Consider the following 24,846-nt stretch of genomic DNA (forward strand, 5'->3'; position numbering starts at 1 on the left):
ACAAAACAGTCCCATCACCACAATAATCTCTTGTGCTGTCCTTTTATAACTACATCCATGTCCCCCCCACTCTCTTCTACCCTTTACTATCCTTAACCCTTGGGAAGCACTAATCTCTTTTCCATCGTTATAACTTTATTATTTCAAGACACTATATAAATGGATTTTCTCTGATTTATAGAGTTTTTGAGTATGTTACATTGTATATTTTCTTTGTAGTTGCCCTAGATATTGAAATATACATAGTAACAATGGTTTACCACTTTGGGTTAAATAGTAAACCTTACTCCTTTTCAGTACCTTTGCCCGACCCACTTTTCACTTGTCTTGAGTATCCCCGCCTATATTTGTTCAACATTGCATCAGTTGAGGTTGTAATTTTTGTTTAAACTATCATAAAATAGAGACAACTCAGGAGAAGGATATTCTGTATTGTATTCACCCATGTGTTGGTTCTTCTGGTTGTTCTTTCTTCCTTCCTGATGCTCCAAGATAACTTTTGCTCTGTTTAAAGACATTTATTTAACTTTTCACAACAGATCTGCTGGAGAAACATGTTCTTAGTTTTCTTTCTTCTATGAACATATTTATTCCCTCTTGATTCCTGAAGGTTAGTTTCCCTGAATAAGTTCTTTTCTTTCAGTGCTTGAATAATGTGCCTTTCCTTCTGGCCTCGATAGTTTCAAATAAGAAATCTATTGCCATTTATATTGGTATTCTCTTATAGATACACGTCTTTCTCTCTGGTTGTTTTCAAGATTTTCTTTTCTTTGTCTTCCAGGTTAATTTTGATGTATTTTGATATAGACTTCTTTGGGTTTATTATATTTGAGATTAGTTTGTCTTCCTGATTCTGTGTAGTACATTTATTTATTTAGGAAAAATTTCAGTTTGGGACCATTATTTCTTCAAATATTTTCACTTGCTTTCCATGGCCACTTATAGTCAGTGATGTTCCCAGTTGATTCCTCTTGCATGTGGCCCAGTCTCTCCCAGAGATACTGGGAGGACTCACATTTGATATTAGATTAACAATTGAGTCTACCTAGACCACCTTCTATTGTAAGGTTATGGTTGGAAGAAGCCAGGCTTCAACTGCCTTTTATTATTGGCTGCAGAACCACTGTATTGTTCCTCAGGTCCCAGTGTCCCTAACCAGTCTTCTTTCCTCTATCTTTCAGAGTTCCACTCTCTTTGCCTCTTGCTTAATTCTGAGCTTTATAGCTGTACTTAGTAGGAAATACAATGATATTTAAACTTTTTAAATATTTTTCCAGGGATCCCTGGGTGGCGCAGCGGTTTGGCGCCTGCCTTTGGCCCGGGGCGCGATCCTGGAGACCCGGGATCGAATCCCACATCAGGCTCCCGGTGCATGGAGCCTGCTTCTCCCTCTGCCTGTGTCTCTGCCTCTCTCTCTCTGTGTGACTATCATAAATAAATAAAAATTTTAAAAAATAAATAAATATTTTTCCAAAAATGAATCAAGTGTGCTGAGAGATCCTATGTGGAAAAAAAAAAGTTCTGTGATAAAAAATGTGGTATGAACCAAAGGCTATACTAAAAGTATATAACCAATGATACACAAGAGATTCCAATCAATCAGAGCAAATTTAAACATTCAGTACTTTACAGGTGTTTTTCAGCTGAAAGTCAGCTTGGGTTTAAAGGAAGTTCAACAAGTTTCTCTACTGCAGGGAATGTGCTTTTAATATGCTAATGGTCATTGTTAGTCTCTTGGAAGGAACACAGCTATCATAATTTTCCCAAATTTATCCGTGCATAAAAGTGAAACCTTCTGTTTATAGTGTATTTTGGTACTGGCGTTCCATGAAAGCCTGTGGAAGAAAGTCATTTTTATCACCACCAATATCTACCTCATCTAAAGTGTTATACTAGATGCAATCATTTAATTAAAAAGTTATTTCTGAGAACATTAAGGAACACCTGATTCTTTGATTTTTTAAAAATCTGATAAAATATTTCATATTTAAACCTTCCTTTAAGCTGTATTAGGAAATAAGATTTAGATGTATGGCCAAAGACAATGTTTCTTGTGTTGCACTAAAAATATTTAGTAGTACTGACTTTTTCTAATGTTGTTATTTGCATTTGTCAATATTTTCTCTTTTCAGCTTTGAGGGACAACAGGATTGAGCTGGTTCGAGCTTCCTGGCATGAATTGAGTATCAGCGTCAGTGATGTGTCTCTCTCTGATGAAGGACAGTACACCTGTTCTTTATTCACAATGCCTGTCAAAACCTCCAAGGCCTATCTCACTGTTCTGGGTAAGTACAAGGAACTAACACGATGTGATCACAAGCTAAAGCAACATGATTCAATTCAAATATGTGTTTTGAGGATGATATTAATAGATCTAGTTTAATCCCTTGTCTGCTACATTATAACAAAAGGCATTAAAAAAAAAAACCACTTAGTCACTTTCCCCATTTCAGAAATATACCAAGGGAGGTGTATGGATTTGTATGACATCTCAAGGGCACACAGCCATTTGTTTCTTGACCAGCAACAGACATCAACTTTCTCGATTTTCAACCAAATTCCTTTCTGCCAAATCATCTATATTGTATATATGTTGATCCTTTTATAAAGTAATAAAATAATTAGTATAATCAATTTAATGTGTCTATGGGGTGGTCCTCCATTTTATTATATAGGTCATCTGACCGGGGGCCTTTTCTGATATCTTATGGCTTTCAATTATGATTTCTTTGTGTCTATTAGTGCATTTAAGTGACCCTGACATTTCTGTGTCTTTTTATCTTTTAATTTTGTAGGTTTTCTAGATTCTTAATTGAAGTACATAATGTCACTCTCCATGCAACTTGTAGCTTCTTTGTGGTTTTGCTTTCTAAATACTGGGCCTTTTCCCCAAAGGTTACAAGTGATACAAAAAGACCTTGCATTCTTAGAGATTCCAAAGAAATCTAGTTGCAGCTGAGAGCTCTCTGTGATTCTGCAGAAGTCAGTGGCCCAATCAGCTGAAATTGCTGCAGTTCATTGAAACACACCTGCCTACAGAACAAGTTAGAGGAATTTAAAAGATTGATTTTTTTTTTTTTGCCCCTAGCTTGCCTTCCTTTTTGATAGATAAAGGCATAACATTGCATATAAAAGAACTAATGCATGCTGTTCTGTTCAGTAGGAATATTAAAGTTAATCCAGCTAGTGAATTGGTTTTGTACATACGATATGAAATATGTTTCTTTGCAAATCCCACTGGGACTATTTTATAAAAATCTTCCCACATATTTGCTGCTACAGACAAAATATATCCACTAAAATGGAATATTTTGAGATAACAAGTGCCTAAGGTTAATGTATTGTTCTGTAGAGAGCCACCTCGAGACCCCAAGAACAGACAACTGGATGATCTCAGTTTATTAAATGGCATAGATTTAAAAAAAGAAAAAAAACAATATGAATGTGAATGGAAAAAAAATCCAACTAATAAGACCATGTTGACCTGTCATTTATCATTGTTGTTCTTGTATTAATTTGTATTTCTCTTATTGGTGCTTTCCAATATTCCTACATTTTTTTCTCTTCAAATTGAATGGTACAATAAAGAATCTTTCAGGAGATTATTATTGAATAATTTTAGAAGAAATTTGAATAATTTTAGAAGAAATTTTAATAAACTTCTATTGTGACGAGAGAATATTATTGTCCAAGAAAAATGTAATGTCCTATTATTTAAATCACCCATGTCCTTACATATCAATTATCTGCTTAGTTATTGGATGATTTGGACTAGAAAATGTACTAGTGGTTAGCATTAACCATTAAACATAATATGCATCATGCTTCACAAAACTACTATTGAATTTCTAATACAAATGATATCAAGACATTCTTTAGAAGAATCCCAGAAGTATTGTTGCAATTATTGGTGAATCTCTTATTTTAAATTGCATTTCTAGAACAAAGTACTATAAGATAATAATATATTTTTAAGCTTTGAGAATTATAAAATCAGAAATGCAAAGTGCTATTTTGGTTAAATCACAATTTGCTAAAGAATAAAGAAATGTGCTTTGTGGATTTTTCCCCATTGTAAACAATCTACCTTCTTAAATCCTTATACTGATAAACGTTAAGATATATTGAACGGCTGTTTCTAAGATTTACATTGCAGGTAAAACTTTAAAAGCTACTTTGAACTAAATGCATTTTAAATGCCTTTGGATAATACACATACACATATACATATTTACAGTAGTTCCCCACTCCACTCCCATCTACAATTTCACCTTCCACACTTGAAGTTACCCATGATCAACTGTGGTCTGGAAGCAAGTGATCCTCCTTCTGACTTATTGTCAGGCCAATAGTAGCCTAAATGTTGCATTGCAACATTTATGTCATTCACCTTACTTCTTCCTATCAGTCAGGCATTTTATCTTATATTCTCCCAAGAATAAAGGGTGAGTACAGTACAATATTTTGAGAGAGAGACTGCTTTCATATAAACTTTATTATGACATATTGTTGTAATTATTCCATTTTATTATTAGTAATCATTGTTAATCTTTTACTAGGCCTGATTTACAAATTAACCTTTATTTTAGGTATATATAGATAGGAGAAAAACATAGTAAAGATAGTTTTATGTGCTATCCACAATTTCAAGCATCCACTGGGAGTCTTGCACTGTATCTCCTGCAGATAAGGAGGACTTTTGAATATACATATGTATACGTCTCTGTCTCTGTGTGTGTGTGTATACACAATATACACACATTATATGTACATTATATAGATATTTTAAGTAGTTTATTATACAAAACTTTAGTATTTTGATTGAAAATATTGTCAGTTAAGAACCCATTTTAGCTTTGTGAAAGTAATAGTCATCAGAATGAATCAGCCCTGGTGATTGATGTCCATGCCATTTTCTTAAATTTCAGGTGTTCCCGAGAAGCCTCAAATTAGTGGATTTTCATCACCAGTTATGGAGGGAGACTTGATGCAACTGACTTGTAAAACATCTGGTAGTAAACCTGCAGCTGATATAAGATGGTTCAAAAATGACAAAGAGATTAAAGGTAAAGAATGGGGAAAGTTTTCCCGAGTCAAAATTAATGTGCTGAAGCTGGTATAAAGTGTGAGATGCAGGGAATTTCTTTTTATAGATTTTATTTATTTATTCATGAGAGAGAGAGAGAGACCCGCAGAGGGAGAAGCAGGCTCCATGCAGGAAGCCAGACTCAGGATTCGATCCCGGGTCTCCAGGATCATGCCCTGGCCCGAAGGCGGAGCTAAACCACTGAGCAACCTGGGTTGCCCAGGGCATTTCTTTTTAAAACCACAGTCACTTTCTTATTAAGTATAATTTAAACCATTTACCTGTTTCTTAAATTAGGTAATCCCATAAGGTATATTAATTTAATCCCTGTGTGCCCCATTTTCCCCTTATGTATAACAAGTCAAAAATATCATATACCTCATGGAAACATTGGAGAAATAAATGAGTTATTGTATAAAAAACACATAGATTTATGCTTGGCCAGAGTGAACACTAAGTACAGGTTAGGTATAATTGTTTCCAAACTCCTCTCATATTTGGATTACAGACAAATTCCATGAATTGTGTCTTCAATTTGTTGGTTTCTGGAATTATAAAGTCCTAAGAACAAAATTGGCTCCACATCAATGAATCTGATTCCCCGTAGTCCTCAGAGGGCAAAAAATATATTCATCTCAGTACAAATACACAGTAGTTTAAATATGAAGTATAGCTCTGCTGTTACTTCATATACTTAAATATAAACACACACACACACACACACACACACACACACACACACATAACCTGTAGGTGGGAAATAAGTTCATAGGCGAAATGCCTAGTGAGGTTAGTAGTTTGTCTGGTTTGGATTTTTCATTTTTTTAACTTCACATATGTGTATCTTGGACCTGATGTCACATGCACATTAAAATCCAACAATTGGTCATGATGATTGTTAAAAATGCTTCCTATATACATGGTAATGATGTGTTATTCTTAAGGTAACCTGCTAGGGGATAGGTTTATGAAAACCATTCTAATCATTTTAATTTTTAATTCAATATCTTGAATTTCCATATCCAAATATGATATCAAATATGATATAAGATTCCTTCTGTTACTAAGAAATTATATGTTTGTAATCTATTTAATTATTCTCTTTTCTAATTTAATTACTGTGTATTTTTCTGCAAACAAGGACTTACCTGTAATTTATCCTTAATCACCACTTTTGTTGCAGGTCTTCTATTAAATACATGTTATTAAACAAAATTTGGAGAAATGCAAGCTCCCAAGACATGTTAGACATGTTGCTATGCTAAGTTAAACTTTTAGGCTAGTATATAATCTGATCACATATATGGCCAGGGCTCAGTAACACCCATTCTAATTCTGCATTTAGGATGTGTTTATTTAGGCATGTCTGGACTTTGTTGGATCTTTGCTAACTGGATCCTCTACCCTGCTTCCATACTATGAGAAGGATCTGATCCAGCCATTTTTTTTTCTATTTAAGCACTTTTGATCAAAAGCCCTAACCAAAAAAAAAAAAAAGCCCTAACCAAGGGATCCCTGGGTGGCTCAGTGGTTTAATGCCTGCCTTCAGCCCAGGGCATGATCCTGGAGTCCCAGGGTGTGATCATGGAGTCCCGGGAACAAGTCCCATGTTGGGCTCCTTGCATGGAGCCTGCTTCTCCCTCTGTGTCTCTGCCTCTCTCTCTCTCTGGGTCTTTCATAAATAAATAAATAAAATCTTTAAAAAAAAGCCCTAACCTGTAAAATAAATTTCAAATCCAACTTCCTTGGCCTATGAGAAAGCTCCAGTCAGTGAATTCTTGCACATCATATATGTCTCTCTGTGTGAAAGACATGGTTTATGCTAGAATGTTCTTCTTAAGTACTCTCTTTTGTTTTATTATTCACATTAATTCTGACATAGTTTGGTAGTCAGTTGCTCTCAATTTCTTAGCATTTTATTTGTGTTTCAAGAATTTATCTCATATTCCCAGGGAGGTCAGAGAATAACATACTAGGTACTTCATTAATATTGATTGATAGTTTTTAACATTGTAGCCTGATGGAAAATCTATAATGTACTCATATTTCAGAATATACCTTGCTTTTTCACAAATTTGGCTTCTGCTCTGAGTACCAAACAGATTCCATTATATCCTAGGTAAAACATTAAAGTTTGATCCTATAAACACCATACTGGAAAATCATCTGAGTAAAGATTAGAAAAAAAATCAAGACAAAAACCATACACAGAATCAGCTCATGGTTCTGTACTCCCCATTCAGAAATAGTGAGGCCTCCTTTATTTCTGTGTTCTCCAATGTGTGGCCATTGAGAGAGCACTCATTATCCCTAAACTTGCATTCATCTACATAGCTTTTCTATTTTATAATTCTTCTTTTTCATATTAATATAGTTTGTTTTCTTCACAGTTATATGGTGAACTTCTTGAGTGCGTTAAACTATCTTTATAGGTGTATATGCAAATATGCTGTGTGTAGCATCCTTACCTTTTAGCTAAGTGTTGGTCAGTTCAGCATAGTGACATTGTGTTAAGTTTCAGCGACTCTCTATAATGGGTATATGGATCTTCAATGTGATTTATGATATCAGGATGAGTCATTTTTCTGCTTTTCTTTTTTCCTTCATCACTACCTAACATAAATGTAATTTCCAAATTTCTGGGTAAAAGTTGTCTGAAAGTCATAGCTGATTAAGTTTTTTTTTGTCAAGATATTTCCATAGTAGATTCCAGAGCACTGGTTCTCAAACTTTAGCAGGTATCATCATCTATAGTGCCTGTTAAATCTCGGATCATAGGGCTCTGTCCCCAAATTTTATGATGGAGTAGGTCTCGGTTGGAGCATGAGAACATACATTGTCAGCACTGTGTCACATGTGTGAATGATGCTGATACTCCTGTTTGGGGACTACACTGGTATAGAGAACATAAAGTTAAGAAGCATCCGTAACAGGGGCGCCTGAGTGGTTCAGTTGGTTAAATGTCTGCCTTCAGCTAAGGTCATGATCATGGAGTCCTGGTATTGAGCCCCGTCCCGTGTCAGGTTCCCTGCTCAGTGGGAAGCCTGCTTCTCCCTCTCCCTCTGCCATTTTCCCACTTGTGCTCTGTGGCTCTATCTCTCTGTCAAATAAGTAAAATCTTAAAATCAAAAAAGAAGCAGCAGTAATATATAAAAGCCTTGTCTCTGTGTCTGAACTTTATAGTCCTCACAAGTCTATGAGAAAACTAATGTTTGCCTCAAAGCACTGTTGGAAGGATTTTGTGTGAGTCAGTATGTATAAAGTGTTTTCACAGTATGAGGAATCACTAAAAACATTTTTAATATTATTGTTATTACTCTTATTATTATTATTACCATCACTATCTTCAGCAAACCACAATTAATGCGTTGTAACAATCCCTGAATTAGTCTTAGAAATATAAACAAATAAAATAATTCCTTCCAGGAATTCACATTTTGGGGCTAGACATATAAACATAGGATTTACAGGTATGGTAATAGATACATGATCTGGCTATAGATTTTGTACTAGAAAGAAGAAGAAGAAGAAAGGAGAAGGAGAAGGCGAAGGAGAAGAGGAGAAGGAGAAGGAGAAGAGAAGGAGAAGGAGAAGGAGAAGGAGAAGGAGAAGAGAGCAGCCCTACTTTGTGGGAGAAGAGGTTAAGACTTAACAATTGATTGATGGATATAGGCACTCAGTAAATAGCTGCTAAATAAATAAGTGGATATTAAACAATGAATTGAATCATCATATGGGTTGTGGGTACATGTAGGTAGTAGAGCATTCTAAGGAAAGAAACCATGTATTTGTGCAGAGTAAAAGCATGTTAGCAGTAACCATAGAACCTTCTGTGTGATATAGATGTGAAAGGTAAACAGGAAAGCCAGGGCCAATTAAGTCTTCAAGGATCTTTTTTTCCATAGTAAGGGGTTTGGAATTTTATTCTGTAGGCAATAGTTGAAACTTTTTTTTTCTATGAGCTTTAAAGAATACAATGAAGCATAATTTTCATCTATCCATCCCTTCCTCTTCCCCTGCCATGAGTCTAACTCAGAAATCCTTTTGGTGCTTCTGGATAGCTCTTTATTCAAAACCATAGGTGGTTTCACTGCAGCTTTTAATCTTCTGTGTTGTAAGGAAGTCTGAATATTTGACATTTAGTCTGGGAAAAAATGAGCATTGCCTTTTGAAATTTGCTAGCTCCCTGAGAACTTATATTTTATGAACCTTACAAACTTTTATAAACTTCATTAATTTTTCATTTCATGTATAAGATTATCAATTTGTAGTTTGAACAGTTACTATCATGAAATCTCCAGATTTCTTTCCCAGCTTTTACATGTCGGTGTTAGGCTGAATTCCATGACAACTCCCAGTGCCCCACATCATGTGTGATCTCTTCCCCTTGAAGGTAGGACAGGCTTGTGAGTATAGCACATGGGATGTCACATCCTTGATCATGTTGCCTTATATCGCAAAAAGGACTTGGCAGATATAATTATGTGTCTCTCTTGAGTTCATCAAAGGATGATTCTCAAGGGCAAACCTGATATAATGAGGTGAGATCTTTATAAAGGAATGAAGTGTCAGAGAGACATTCTCCTCCCGGCCTGAAAGGAAGTAAACAGTAATCTTGCAATCCCTGTTTGCCACAGACTCCCTTGCCTATAGGGAGTCTGTGGCAAAGAGCTATGAGGGACCTCTGGTTGCTGGAAGCAATTCCTGAGTGACAGCTAGTGAACAAGGGGGGACCTCAGACATGTAGCCTCAAGGAAATAAATTTGTGAACAACCAGTGAGCTTGAAGAAGACCCTAAAACTCAGACGGGAATCACAGCCCCAGCCAACACCCTAACTTCAGTCTGGTGATATTGACAAGAAGACCAGGACAAGCCTCTGGACTCCTAATCCATAGAGATTATGGGTTAATAAATGTGAAACTGACAAGAGGGCCAGGACAAGCCTTCTCTGTACTCCTAATCCATAGAGATTATGTGCATTGCTTTAAGCCATTAAATTTATGATAATTTGTTTTGTAACAACAGAAAACTGAGATCTAAAGAAGCAGAATAATTTCTTATGGTCATACATCTGGCAAAGACTGAACTTGAATATTCTAAGACCTAGCACTTGAGTCTGGGGAGAAAGCTGAAGGCTGGAAGAATATTTAAGGGACATTTCGAGTATGAACTAATTAGGCTCTGACTTAATGGTAAAATGGAATTTTTAGTGGGAATAAAATGGAATTTTTAAAAAAGAAGATGGATGTGGAAAAGAAGCCAAATTTTAGAGGAACCTGGTGAATAGTTCTGAGAGAGGAAGCAAAAAGAAAGCTGAAAGACATTATAACTTTGAGTGATTTTAGTAATGAACATATGGAAATAAAAGAGACATTAGGAAGAATTAGTTCAGAAATATGTAATAATGTTTATTTAAAATAATGAAGTTGAAGTAATTATACAGAATCTAAAAGTTAAGCTTAATAGGTCTTTGGAGTTAGGTGACCTATGTCTAGGGAAGGTATTCTGACCATAAAAGGTTTATCATCTCACAATGAGGGACGTTTTCAGTTTTAGCCTTTAAAACAGTCATCGCTTTTCATGTGTGCAGTGCTTCCTCCTCCCTTCAGAATTATGCTATGAAGGACATACATATGCAGCCGAGCCTGACTTTGTGGCGAGTCACTGAAGCTTGTTGCTACCTAATGATATTGCCTGTATTCTACAAGTGTTATTTACTTATTATACATTGTGTGTGTCAAATGTTGACCATCAGGCTTAAGTTGGCTTAAGCTGTATCTCCCCATGTGAACAGGGGTTTTGACACACACTATCACACCAATCAAAAATAATGCAACAGCTCATTTTCAGGTTGGCTAAATGTAGTGTAATTTTACTGTAGACTATGTAGTAAATAACTTTTTCAGCATTTGGAAGCATGAGAGTGAATTTCCAAATGCTGTGTTTCTCAAAAAGTGGCCATTAGATGGCTTGGATTAGAATCACCTGAGGTGGGGATCCCTGGGTGGCTCAGCGGTTACCGCCTGCCTTTGACCCAGGGCATGATCCTGGAGTCCCGAGATTGCGTCCTGCATCTGGCTCTCTGCATGGAGCCTGCTTCTCCCTCTGCGTGGGTCTCTGCCTCTCTCTCTGTGTCTCTCCTGAATAAATAAATAAAATCTTTAAAAAAAATCATCCGAGGTACTAGTTTAAAAATGCCTATTCCTAGTGATCCTTAGCTCACTATTTTTGAGAATGCACAGAATTAGAGACCACTAAGCCAAGTATTAGTAAATATTTGAGGAAACAAAGGAAGGGGTTCTAATTGACTAAATTCAGAAAATAAGGCTTAATATTCCGTGTACATTATGAGTCTGTTCTTACAAAGAGATTGTGTAAAACTAAGTCAAAGTATACTCTAGCATTTTAACATTTCTGAGAATTTGTGCAAAAATTCCTTTAGCTGACATCTTAACAGTATTCTTTGACCACATAATTGTTTTTCTTTCATGCTTTTATGTTGTTTTGCACTGAATTCTATGAAATGCACTTTGAAACATGGTAGATTATTTATTTAATTTACATATTCTGTTTGGTGTTGCAAAACTAGATTTAGTCTAATGCTTCATTTAACATCAGTTTTACATAAATTTGATTTGAATGAGAGAAATACTAATATGCAAAAAAAGGATTGTAAATTCCCTGAAGAAGAAAATAAGAAGGAAAAACTTGTGTCCCCTGTGTTTAACATTCCTGTGTCATAGATGATAAGGATTAACCAAAAGTATCAATAGTTAAACTTGTACCCCATAAATCAATGATTTTTCATGTTCTTTGTTTATACCTACCACTTTGGAAATGTCCTAGTCATTTAAATCTGGATCATGCTGGACACGTATTAGATGAGAAAAGAAAACAGCATTAACAGTACCTGTATGTCATGTGTGTGTGTCTCTGTGTGTGACAACATGGACAATCTAAAATTTTTTGAATGATTTTAAGTGTATTACCTCAAGATGCTGTGAGCCACACCATGATATACATGAGATTTCTTATGGAAATAGAGAAAGCAACTTTCATGTGATCATGAATGCTTAATGATAGTAAATTATCCCCCAAAACTTTGAGAAACTTTCTTTTTAATTTTTTTTTTTTTTTTAGTGGTAGTACCTAGATTTATTTATTTTTTTTTAATTAATTTTTATTGGTGTTCAATTTACCAACATACAGAAAAACACCCAGTGCTCATCCCATTAAGTGTCCACCTCAGTGCCCGTCACCCATTCCCCTCCAACACCCGCCCTCCTCCCCTTCCACCACCCCTAGTTCGTTTCCCCGAGTTAGGAGTCTTTATGTTCTGTCTCCCTTCCTGATATTTCCCAAGCTTTATTGAGATATAAGAGAAAACAATATACACATATTTGAACTGGACAGTTTGGTAGATTTTCATATTTGTATATACTGATGAAACCTCATCAATCAAGATAATGAACAAATGCATCATTGAAGCATTTGTTTATACTCCTTTATAATCCTTTGCTCATATCTTTAAAAAAAAACTCCTTCCCTCTTAAACTTCTCTCCCCACTCCTCATTTCATGCTCAAATCAGAACCACTGTTCTATGTCATTGCAGATTAGTTTGCATTTTCTAGAATTCTATATAAATAGACTCAGTTAATATTTCTTTTCTTTTGATTTTCTCAGTGTAAGTATTTTCAGATTTATCCCTGTTCTTGCATATGTAAAAGTTATTCCTATTTATCGCTGATATTCTATTGTATGGATCTATACTATAATTTGTATATCCATTTATCTGGTGATAGATATTTGAGTTATTTATGGTATGAGGCTATAAAAACTAAGCAGTTATGAACATTGTGTGTAAGTCTTTATATGTAGATATGCTTTCATCTCTCTTGGCAATGACTAGGGCCAGAATGAATAGGTCATATGGCAGACCTATATTCAATTTTTAAAGACACTTCCAAACAATTTTATGAAGTACCACTTCATAAAGCACAACCTTTTTATTATTATTTTTTACTTTTATAAATCATAATTTCATATTTTATGGATGACATTTTTGCCTAACCCAAGATCACAAAAAATTATTTGCATAAATTTCATATCTTTAGGTTTTGAATGTATTTTCAATGCCCTTATCTTTTATTTCTCTTAGCTCTATTATTTCAAGGTCAGATTTGATTGATTGATTGATTGATTGATCTCATTATAGATAGTATTTTTCTGCTTCTTTGGATGCAGTTTTTGATTGGATTCCAGACTTTGTGAAATTTGCCTTTTTGATGCTGAATATTCTCATATCTCTGTCAGTATTATTATGCTTCCTTCTGGTCAAGTTACTTAGAAAGGGTTTAATCTTTTCAGAGTCTAAAAAATTTCTTAGGCAAGACCAGAGCAGTATTTATGCTAGGAATTATTGTTTTCAATCAGATTGGTCACAACACTATTCCCCACTGTGTGAGCATCATGTGCTATTTCCTCTAAACCTTTTAGATGGTTCTTGTCTCAGGCTCAGTTTCCTCACCCAGATACACTTATCAGTGCTTGCTTTGCTAAACAGTGGGTGAGACCCTGAAAAGGTCTGGAGTTCTCTCTTGATACAACTTTCTCTTTTTTGATATTCTTCCCTGCCAACTTTAAATAAGTAATACTTTATTTAATGGTGATGCATTTTCATTGTGTCTGTTTGCTTGTTTGTTTTAAGGTGATAGAATGAATTTAAGAGGATGTGCAGGAAGAAGAAGAGTGAAATGTATCCACACTCACTTTGATAGAATGTTTTACTTCTTTCAAAGTGACACTATGTCACTCTTTATAAGCAGGGTGCTGGGGGAGTGGCGGCAGCCCTGGTTTTCTCCCCTTGTTTCTCTGGCTTGAAATGTCCACTTTATGAGTGAACTGGGGCAAAAGCCATGATGTCTTTGTATTCTTGGCCTAAGTTCAGACTGGGTAGAACACTCCCACACTCCCTTGGAATTAGGCCTCTGCAACTGACAGCAGGAATGAGGGGAACACCTGGCTCTGCTAAGAAAATACGATAGCTTTTGAAAGTGAGCTGGTGGGGAGGATGGGTCCCATCATCTGGGCAACATTCATTAGGAGGCAAGCTTCCCTTGTGCTGAGTTGGAGGTAGGGTGAAAGTAGGGAACAGGTCATGTCTTAAATACTACAAGCTCTATTTGTTCTTACTAAGATTTAATTGATTTTCTTGAATAATTGTTTCATAAGTTGCTGTATACTATTAGATGATTTTTAGAGAACATACGTATATGTATATTTAAATAATTTTCACCAGTTCTGGTTGTTTCACTGGAGGAGTCTGCAGAGTCCCCTATGCTGATATTCTGGAAATTGTCCTCGATTTTTTTTAAAAAAGATTTTATTATTTATTTGAAAAACAGAGAAACAGAGAGCACAAGAGGGGTGGAGGGGCAGAGGGAGAAGGAGAAGCAGACTCCCCACTGAGCAGGGAGCCCCACCACATGGGGCTCCATCCCAGGACCCTGGGATCATGACCTGAGCTGAAGGCAGATGCTTCTGAACCACCCAAGTGCCCCTGATTTCTTTTTTATATTCATGTCTTTTTATAATGTAAACTCATAAATTATTCTAATATATCATTTCATTCCTTTCATTCCTTTATTTATCCTTATAAACTATTCTATCTCTCATTTCCTGCTATTTTTTCACAGAAAAAAATTACATTTCTTTTTTTGACCATTTTATGTCAAAATTTATTTCTTGCCTCTAGAGATGAAACTATTCCATAAATTCCCTTTTCCTGGTAATTATAGGCTATTTTTAATTATGTTCTTCTTCATGAACTTTATATAAAAATGTCATGTATGAATTTTAAGAATGATTTAATAATTTGACATGTTTTAATTTGTTTAGTTTTTAATTAGTCTTTTTTTTAGGATTTATTGTTTTAGAGAGAGAGCATGCAAGTTGTGGGAGGGGTAGAGGAGAGGGGGAGAGGGAGAGAAAAGCAGACTCCCCCTGAGTGTAGAGCCCAGCGTAGAGCTCAATCTCACCATTGAGAAATCATGACTTAAGCTGAAAACAAGACCTGGGTCTTAACCAATTGAGTCACCCAGGCGCCCCTTTAATTAGTCTTTTTAAAAATTATATTGTTGATCTCCCTTCTTCTTCTCTTTTCTCTATAGTTAAATATAGCTGAATTCCCACCCTTGGGCTGCCTTAAGGATTGCTATGCCTAAAAAAGATAGTGAAGAGAAGAAACAAAAGGCAAATACAGAGTAAATACAATTCTAAGTAAAAGAAAAGAAGCAGCAATCAACAGTAGTCAATAAGAGTAGAAAAAGATGATAAAACAATAGAACTGCATTAGATAAAGATTATTTATTTACGTTTAATGTGTCTCATTCCAGGTTTTTGATGATCCATCACTAGCTTTTGTACTTTTCCAAGACAGAAACTGCTCACTTACTCAGAGTTTAGACCAACATTGTCTTTAGTTTTTGAGGAGAGGGATAATAGGAAGAAATGAAGAAATACACTTCAAAGAAAAACAGTAACAAATGACAACTGCCCACAACTTACACAGGCTGACATGGATGAAACTACTAACTAGACAAAGGAAATGAATGTTTACCTGACAGAATATGCCTAACTTTAATTAATTAAGAACAGACTGGGGCATCTGGATGGCTCCGTTGGTTAAGTGTCTGACTCTTGGTTTCAGCTCAGATGGTGATCTCAGAGACCTGAGACCTTAATTTTTTTCTGCCATCTTTTATCATCTTTTGGGTCCTACAATAAATCACCTTTTAAAATATAAAATAGAATAAATCTTTCAGTCTTCAATAGGAGAAAGGGTATTAAAATCTATACAAATATAGTGAGTACTCTGAGGCATCAAACTTAGAGTCAGGTAGTTTTGTCTTTTTTGTTTTGTTTTGTTTTTTGTTTTGTTTTGTTTTGTTTAAGTCAGGTGGCATCATCTTTTGATTTAGCCTAAAAATAGAAAAAAAACCCAGAGTGCACAAAATATAAAATTTGTTCTTAGAAAGTGCTGTAAGTGAAAGTTGTTTTCTCCTGTCCAGATTTTTGGTTAGTGACACTGATGTTCACTCAACCTACTCTCAAGTGAAGAGCAATTATTGTAAGGTTTTTCTGACCATGGCCAAGTGAAAGGAACATGAGGGAACCTAGTTATAGCCATAAAAGTTGTTCCCTGGATATAAAGAGGTCACTGATTGACTGGCTTCATAGTTACTTAGCTCCTTTCAGTCTATTGTTGCCATTGGCTATCTGCTTCTTCCTCTATTTGGCACACCTTTCCTCCACCTCATGAATTGTATTCTCTCATTAGATTGGCTAAATCATGGCTTTCCTCATACTAGCTGTGGGATATATGTGTGCATACATGCTCAAACACGTGTTTTTAACTTCAATTTCTTTGAATTCTTCAAGGTTTTAAATCACGTTAAGATGTGATACAGAATCAGAAACTAGTTTGATTACATTATTTCTGCTTGGGGATAAAACCTCATGCTTGCCACCCTGGAGATTAGTCACCCTGGGCTTAGGTACCTCTTCAGATTTAATTATACCTGGTTCAAGTCACGTGCTACAGAACATGGCAATTATAAGCAAAGAATGTCTACAAAAGAAATTACATAGGAGAGGAATTTAACACTAAAAGGCCAACCTGGTTATGGCAAACACTATGAATTCACATTCAATAAGTATAGGTGCTATAGAGGATAACTTATGTTCACATTCTGATAAAATTTTTAGATTTTATGGCTCTAATTCCATTAGATATAAAATATTAAAGAGTCTCTACTGAAACGTTGTGGTCTGGGATTAGATTTGCAAAAGGCTGCTATTCTTCCCCTTCCTACCACTTTTTTTGAGTTTTGTATATATGAATAATAGGTAGTGTGAAAACTAACTCCATATTTCCCAAGATAAATTTCACAAACCATGCAGTATATACCTCAAAGCTCATTATCATGTTGTATAAGTCAGAAAGAGGAAGACTTTGTTGAAACTGGCAAATGCTGTAAGTTAGTCCATTGTATTAGTATTGTAGAAATAAGTAATATTCATATTGCTGCTGATTATTCAAAGAAAGTGATAATAGTATAAAGAAGATATTCTTGAATACAAATTAATCTCTATCTTGGTTCTTGCAACAATTATTAACTAATTTTCTAAATAACCACTTTTCTCCAAGATAGTCTATCTCTCATACTCCTTTCAAAAGATATATCTGATAGGGTGAAGATCAGAGAAAAGGTCTGGTATTGTTAGTTCTTAAACTTTTATACTCTATTATTTTGAACATACCAATAGTTTTTAAAATATTTAAATAATATATTTACATATCTGTCCACTTCCCTGGGCTGGAGTTTATTTCCTCACCCAACTTTTTATATATGGAATCTGACATGGTGTCAAGCATGTGGTAAATGCTCAAGGTTTTAATCTAGAGAATAAATGAATCACTTGTGTTAAAGTGGTCTCAGACTGTACCATAATAATTTTTAGATGTGGTGACTCATTTTTACTGGATGCTGTCCTAAGCAAAGCAAACTACTTCTGAATATCCTTCTGAGGTACACGAAACTAAATAAGAATTGAATAAATATAAATGTAGAATTAAATACAGAATTAGTCACTTGAGTGAAAGTGATCTAAGACTTTACCTCAATAATTTTCAAAGGAGATGGTTCTACTCCTTACTGATTGTTTTACTAGACTCAGCAATATAGTTCTTAATGTTCTTCTAAGGTTTTAAATCCTAATAGACATTTGACTGTTTCTGAGCCATCAATGATTGAACTACGTCCAGTTTTTTGTTTTTTGGTTTTTTTGAAGGAGAGTGACTCTTACAACTCATAATGTGCTAGAAGTATTTGCATTAATACAGAAAAAAAACCCCATGGATTAACATAAAAGGTAATGATACTGAATTTGGAACAACCTCAAAATTAGTAAAGAAAACAAGATTAAAACTTGAAGTGAGATAAGCAAGCAAATCCTTTTCATTAAGTCTTTCACATTTGCCAATGATGAGTCACAAACGTTTTTTGTTAGTACTTTTATTGACTACAAAGAAAGAGACATGATCAGTTAATTATTATGTCCACAAAACAGTGTATGAAATAGGTCTAACATTTTCTGGTGCTGAGCGTCAAAAGACAAAGAGAATTCCTCTCTGAATCCACATGTTTCAGACAAATGTGTATGTATTTAATGGAGTCAGGGCACATATAACAAGATCCATACAGCATATACTCATAGTAGCTTTCAATGCAGACACTGAAGAGACACCTGATCAAAGAATAACATTTCACCTGTTTGAATAAACTGAAAGAGAGGTTTTAGAATATTTAGATAAGCAAAGTATCTCCTCTTCATCAGTTCTCCAAAAATATTACTACACTTTTTTGAACTTTTGAAATCTATTAACAAGAACTGAGTTTCAGTAAAATTCCTTGCCAAATAAAATGGTTATTTTGTGTACTGGCTAATGGTAGAACCATAGCTTTAAAAAACAGGATGGCTATGGCACCTCTAATAAATGTGGAATACTATGAGAAGAAATCTGTCCCCTTCCAGTTGGAGTTGTAGGAAGGAACACTCATAGGCAAAAAAAGAGATTTGCCTCATGAATTTCTTTTGAAGTTTTCTCCAGTGAACAAATGAAAATGGTTAATCAGACTTAACACTCTATCATATAAGGTGTGACTTCAATATTTTTCTTCTGGAAAAAGTTTAAAGCAGAAACAAAATACTTACCTTGAATATTAAAGAAAGATGCGTTGTAAAATACTTTTTGAAGGCTTAATCTTAAGAGAAAAAAAATAAAGTGCTGACATTCCTTTCAAGACAAATTGATTTTAAAACACACATCTAAGGGGCACCTGGGTGGCACAGTCAGTTAAGCAATGGACTCTTGGTTTCAGCTCAGGTTGCGTCATGAGATGAAGGCCTGCCTGAGCTCTGTGCTCAGTGCAAAGTCTGCTTAAGTTTGTTTCTTTCTCCTTTTTCCTCTGCTCCTTCCCCTCACATTCTCTCTTGTGGACTCTCTCTCTCTTAAAACAAATAAATCTTAAAAAAAATATATGCATATAAGTTACTGAATGAGTTAACCAGGCATAGTTACTTTATGTCAATCTAACAAAGTAATAGGGAGTTGGTTATCTTCTAAAAATGGTGTAGTTTTAGAAAATTTGATCTATAGAACTTCTTTTAAACAGTAATTACACAATATATCCAGTTGTGTAACAGTAATTACACAACATATCCAAAAATACTGCTGTATATCATAATGGCTGTTTCAAATTTTTGACATAAAGTTATCTCGTATAGTGCCCACATTTTCTCTTCTCTATGACAAGATGACCTATATTCAGGTAAGTAGGTCAAATCATTTAAGTACCATTAATATGAATTCAGAATAATTCCCTAAAATTATCATCTGATCCACCATAAAATACTGTTACAAACCCAGACTCTGAAAATAATAGTAAAGTTCAAGTTATATAGGAGCATCAATATCTGGGGAAAACATCATGATCCTACAGCTTTGGTCGTGGCCAGAGAATTAGAAACCCAAATAGATCAGGGGAAGTTACATAATACCCCTACATAATTCCTAAGAGATACCTCTCAATGATGAGGAGATATGGCACTTGCAGTACTGGGAACAAGTGAAAGCTGTGTCTAAATCTTATCTTGTTCCCAGTGTGGCTGTGGCATAATGGTCTTCCAATGGATTAAAGGGAAACTGGCCCACATTAGGTGCATGCCTGGCTACTCCAGGATGCAAAACAAGATTATCCTTTATAAAACTGAGATTATTTTCTTTCTGGATCTGTTTAAATGGGATTAAATTCACAAAAGTACAGAAAGAAAATGAATCACAAAAATTCAGATTGTAATACACAGGGTGATTAGAACCACTGTGGATACAAAGTGAAGTTCTATGGAACTTTAATCACTTTAGATGATTTCTTTTAGAAAAAATCTAATCCAAAAGAAGCTGAAACTACAGACATAGAGGCAGGTGACCTAACATTATAAATGTTGAGAGATGGATATGGATGTAGCTCCTGAGATTTGATATTTTATGAAAAATTTGGATGTAAAAAAACAACAATGCACAGATGACCTTTGTTCCTTAGCTAACCTGATGTAGGGCTTCTAAATCTGTTAATTTGAGTGCTTCAGCGGTCTTGTTTATGATTACATCTGCCTTTTTTATTTTCAACCTTAGCTCTAAGTAAGATAAAGATCTAAAACCCAAATAGAAGCAGGCTACTATTCTACATTCCAAGTGTCATAAATACAAATATAAAAACTAGTAGAAAATTATTTGCTTTGAGACTTAACGTTCAAGAAATGTTCAGGAGGGCAGCCCTGGTGGCTCAGTGGTTTAGTGCCGCCTTTGGCTCAGGGCGTGATCCTGGAGTCCTGGGATTTAGTCCCATGTCGGACTTCCTGCATGGAGCCTGCTTCTGTCTATGCCTGTGTGTGTGTGTGTGTGTGTGTATCTCATGAATAAATAAATAATTTTTTTTTTAAAGAAATGTTCAGGAAAATACTTGAGGAATTTTCCTAGGCAGATCTGTTTTTAGGTTTTTTATTATAGAAAATTTCAACATATACAATGATAGCATAATAAAGTTCTCAACTGCCACCCACCCAAAGCAATCACTGTTCTGATTATTTGTGAACAAGTGGTAAAAGTCCAAAACCTCCTTGGAAAATGATAGAAGGGTGGCGGCAAGGATTATGAAGGAAACTAATCCTATAAACACCTCTTTTTATTGCTTGCTCTCAACTTGTGTTGACCATCATACCAATACATTATATAATATATGAAATGGATATTTTGAAAAATGTAAAAAATGAGAAGAAATATATATTTTAAAATAGTAAAGGTAGAATGGAAGGTTAGGAAGAGAGTAAATTAAAATGATGGATAGAGATAGCTTGAGATGGAGAGAGAAAAGTCCCAATATTTCCTCTTCATTGATGGTTACATCATTGATCTTTCTCCTCAAAATATGTCCGTGGCCAGCAGCAGACTTTCAGGCTCCATCCATCCCACAACATCTTGAATCAGAATCTGCATTTCTGCCAAGATCCAAAGGTGATTTGTATGCACATCCATTCTTAAAAAATACGGCTGTAGATCACAATGTAATGAAAGACATGCCAAAGGAGAAACAATGGAAACACTGAAACAAGACAGAACAGGAAACAAGAATACACATGCAATCAGCAAATTAACTGTGCAACGTAAAGAAAAATTTTATTGATTCTATAACTGTGAATGCATCAGTTATTTTATAAAGCTAGAAACCAAAAATAGACTTAGATTTTAAGTACTATTTCCTGCCTGGTTTTTTTGGGGGGGGCAGGGGGTGAGGGTGGTAAGAAGGAGATCAGCATGAAACAGAAAAGATAAAATGATTGGCTCTAATTGATGTTTTTTTTCTGTTCATTTTATTGCTGTTAGGAACCCTATAAGGTGTCACATAAGCTAATATTAAAAGCAACAAATTATACTTTTGTTTATTCTATTTGAATGAGCTCATTAAAATTTTATGCGATGCTATCAGATTTTATGTGTCCATTTAATATTATATTAAATGATACTTTTGTAAAGGAATTGGCTAAAGGAAGCAGATGTGTGGGTTCTTAAAATACAGCTGTTATTAAAATTAAACAATTAGCAGCAATGTTTTGTCTTTCATATATTGTGAAACATGATTATAATAGTGGTTTACTAAGAGATCTAAATTTTCTTATACTGCCACTGCTTAGATCTACAAACCAGAAAACATTGGACATGGATTTATACAAATTAATATAAAAATGAGGCAAAACTTTGTATAAATCTATAAAACACTAAAAGGTAAAAGGGCTCATATATATATATGTTCACATAAATAAATATATATATTGTTTAATATAACAAAAGACTATAAATGCATCTGTGTTATCCTGACATATTTTGACTAAAAGGGAATAATTGCATATTTTAATATGTTTTTAATTGAGATTTAAACTAATATTTAAATGGAAAAATCACAGAAATGGCTAGTTAGCAAAAATGAGTTATTTTGCAAGATAATTTATGAAGAACTTTGTATCCTGTATGATTAATTTATAGTTATAAGATAAATTGAGCGTTTTATGTCCCTTCCCTATATGTCAAATGTTAGAAATTTTTCTTACTCTCAAAACTTCCTAAATTATGTAAAAATTTTTAATGGTAAATCTTAATTAGGTGATTTTTTTACTAATCTGTGAACACAATCATGAGCATTTATTTTCAAGAACAAGACATAGAACATTTACCTAGTTTTATTCTTTATGAATAATTATTTTATTTTTGAAATCAATAAGATAAAGTCAGACTTCTCTGAAAATAAGTAAAACTCAGTGCAACATGCAAATATCTACCCACAAATACCTCAAATTCAAAATTACTTTCAAGGTCAAATCTTTGACAGAACACAATGGATTAGCTCAGCTTACATTACTTACTTTGTTGTCATTAATATGTTCTTAAATGTTTTTAAAATTATTTATTAAATAGTAAAATCAAATATTTTATGTACTTTATTGAACATAACTCTTTCCCTAAAAATATCGTTTTTCATTAGACATGAAAGAGTAAGAAAATGGAACAGCTTTTTCCTGAAACTACATATAGGATCATGTTATAATATCTTAACTTTAGCCTATCATTTTGATTTTTAATCCATTAAAATTACCCTCCTCTTATCAACTAGTTTAGACTTAAGAAATTTTAAATTAAATGAAGATATTATTAAGCCTCTTTTCCATAGAGAACAAATAATCCCTGAGGCACCATTTCATAAGAAATCTTAATCAGATGCAATAGGGATGCCTGGGTGGCTCAGTGGTTGAGCGTCTGCCTTTGGCTCAGAGCGTGATCCCGGGGTCCTGGGATCGAGTCCCGCAGGCTCCCCACGTGGAGTCTGCTTCTCCCTCTGCCTGTCTCTGCCTCTCTCTCTTCGTGTCTCTCATGAATAAGTAAGTTTTTTTTAAAAAAAATCATACGCAATAAATTTAAATATCAGTAAATGAATTCACATCTTGAGGAAAGTATTCCTCAAGAAGTATTCATTCATGCTGAAATAAATTCTTCAGCCAAGGGAAGAGTATTTATCTCAGTGCAAATTTCACTGCAAATGTATACTTTTAAATATTCAAATTATTCAGATGACTGTCTTTTTTCTTTCAAGTAAAATCTTCTTTCTTTTTTTTTTTGTTTCAAATTTTTATTTAAATTCCAGCTAGTTAATATATAGTGTAATATTAGTTTCAGGAATAGAATTTAGTGATTCGTCACTCCCGTACAATACCCAGGGCTCATCCTAACAAGTGCCCTCCTTATTCTCCATTACCCATTTAACTCATCCCTGCTCACCTCCCCTCCAGCAACCCTCAGTTTGTTCTCTCTAATTAAGAGAACTCTCTGTTTTATGGTTTACCTCTCTCTTTTTTCCCCTATGCACCTCTGTTTTGTTTCTTAAATTTCACACATGCATGAAATCATACGGTATTTGTCTTTCTCTGACTGACCTATGGTGCTTAGCATAATACACTCTAGCCCCATCTATGTCATTGAAAATAGCAAAATTTCATTCTTTTTGATGACTGAGTAGTTTTTCATATTTTCTTTATCCCTTCATCGGTTGGTGGACATTTAGGCTATTCCCATAACTTGAGTATTCTTGATAGTGCTGCTATAAACATCAAGCATGCATGTGTCCATTTGACTCAGAATTTTTGTATCCTTTAGGTAAATACCTAATCGTATAATTGCTGGATCATAGGGTAGCTCTATTTTTAACTTTTTGATCAACCTCTACACCGTTTTCCAGGGTGGCTGCACCAGTTTGCACTCTCACCAATAGTATAAGAGGGTTCCCCTTTCTCCACATCCTTGCTAACATCTGTCTTTTCCTGTGTTGTTAATTTTAGCTATTCTGAGATGTGTGAGGTAGTGTCTAATTGTGGTTTTGATTTGCATTTCCCTGATGGTCAGTGATGTTGAGCATCTTTTCATGTTTCTGTTAGCCTTCTGGATGTCTACTTTGGAAAAGTGTCTATTCATGTCTTCTGCCCATTTGTTAATTGTATTATTTGTTTTTTGGGTGTTGAGTTTGATATGTTCTTTATAGATTTTGGATGCTAACCCTTTACTAGATATGTCATTTCCTATTCTGTAAGCTGCCTTTTAGCTTTATTGATTGTTTTCATTGTGCAGAAGCTTTTTATCTTGATGAAGTCCTAAGAGTTTATTTTTGCTTTTTTTCTCCCCTTGCCTCTGGTGACATGTTTGCTAAGAAGTTGCAATGGCCGTGGTCAAAGAGGTTGCTGCCTGTGTTCTCTTCTAAGACTCTGATGGTTTCCTGTCTCACATTTAGGTCTTCCATCCATTTTGAATTTATTTTTGTGTGTGGTGTAAGAAAGTGGTCCAGTTTCATCCTTCTGCATGTTGCACAGTCCAGTTTTCCCAACACCATTTGTTGAGGAGACTGTCTTTTTTTCCATTTGATATTCTTTCCTGCTTTGTCAAATATTAATTGACCATATAGTTGTGGGTCCATTTCTGGGTTTTCTATTCTGTTCTATTGATCAATGTGTCTGTTTTTGTGCCAGAACCATACTGTCTTGGACTAAAGATAGCCTTGTGTTATGACTTGAGATCTGGATTTGTGATACGTTCAGCT

The 24,846-nt window shown here is 34.7% G+C and overlaps 1 protein-coding gene across 1 annotated transcript in view; it reads left to right on the top strand.

The window, feature by feature from the left end:
* The window catches only part of CADM2 (cell adhesion molecule 2), a 319,141-nt gene that overhangs the window by 142,037 nt on the left and 152,258 nt on the right, over positions 1-24,846 (top strand). Inside the window, exons 3-4 of the mRNA XM_041734910.1 lie at positions 2,133-2,285; positions 4,929-5,066. Of these exons, the coding sequence (XP_041590844.1) occupies positions 2,133-2,285; positions 4,929-5,066 (291 nt within the window). The remainder of the gene's footprint in view (positions 1-2,132; positions 2,286-4,928; positions 5,067-24,846) is intronic.

The sequence above is a fragment of the Vulpes lagopus genome, chromosome 20 (genome assembly GCF_018345385.1).
Source record: "Vulpes lagopus strain Blue_001 chromosome 20, ASM1834538v1, whole genome shotgun sequence".
NCBI lineage: Eukaryota > Metazoa > Chordata > Mammalia > Carnivora > Canidae > Vulpes > Vulpes lagopus.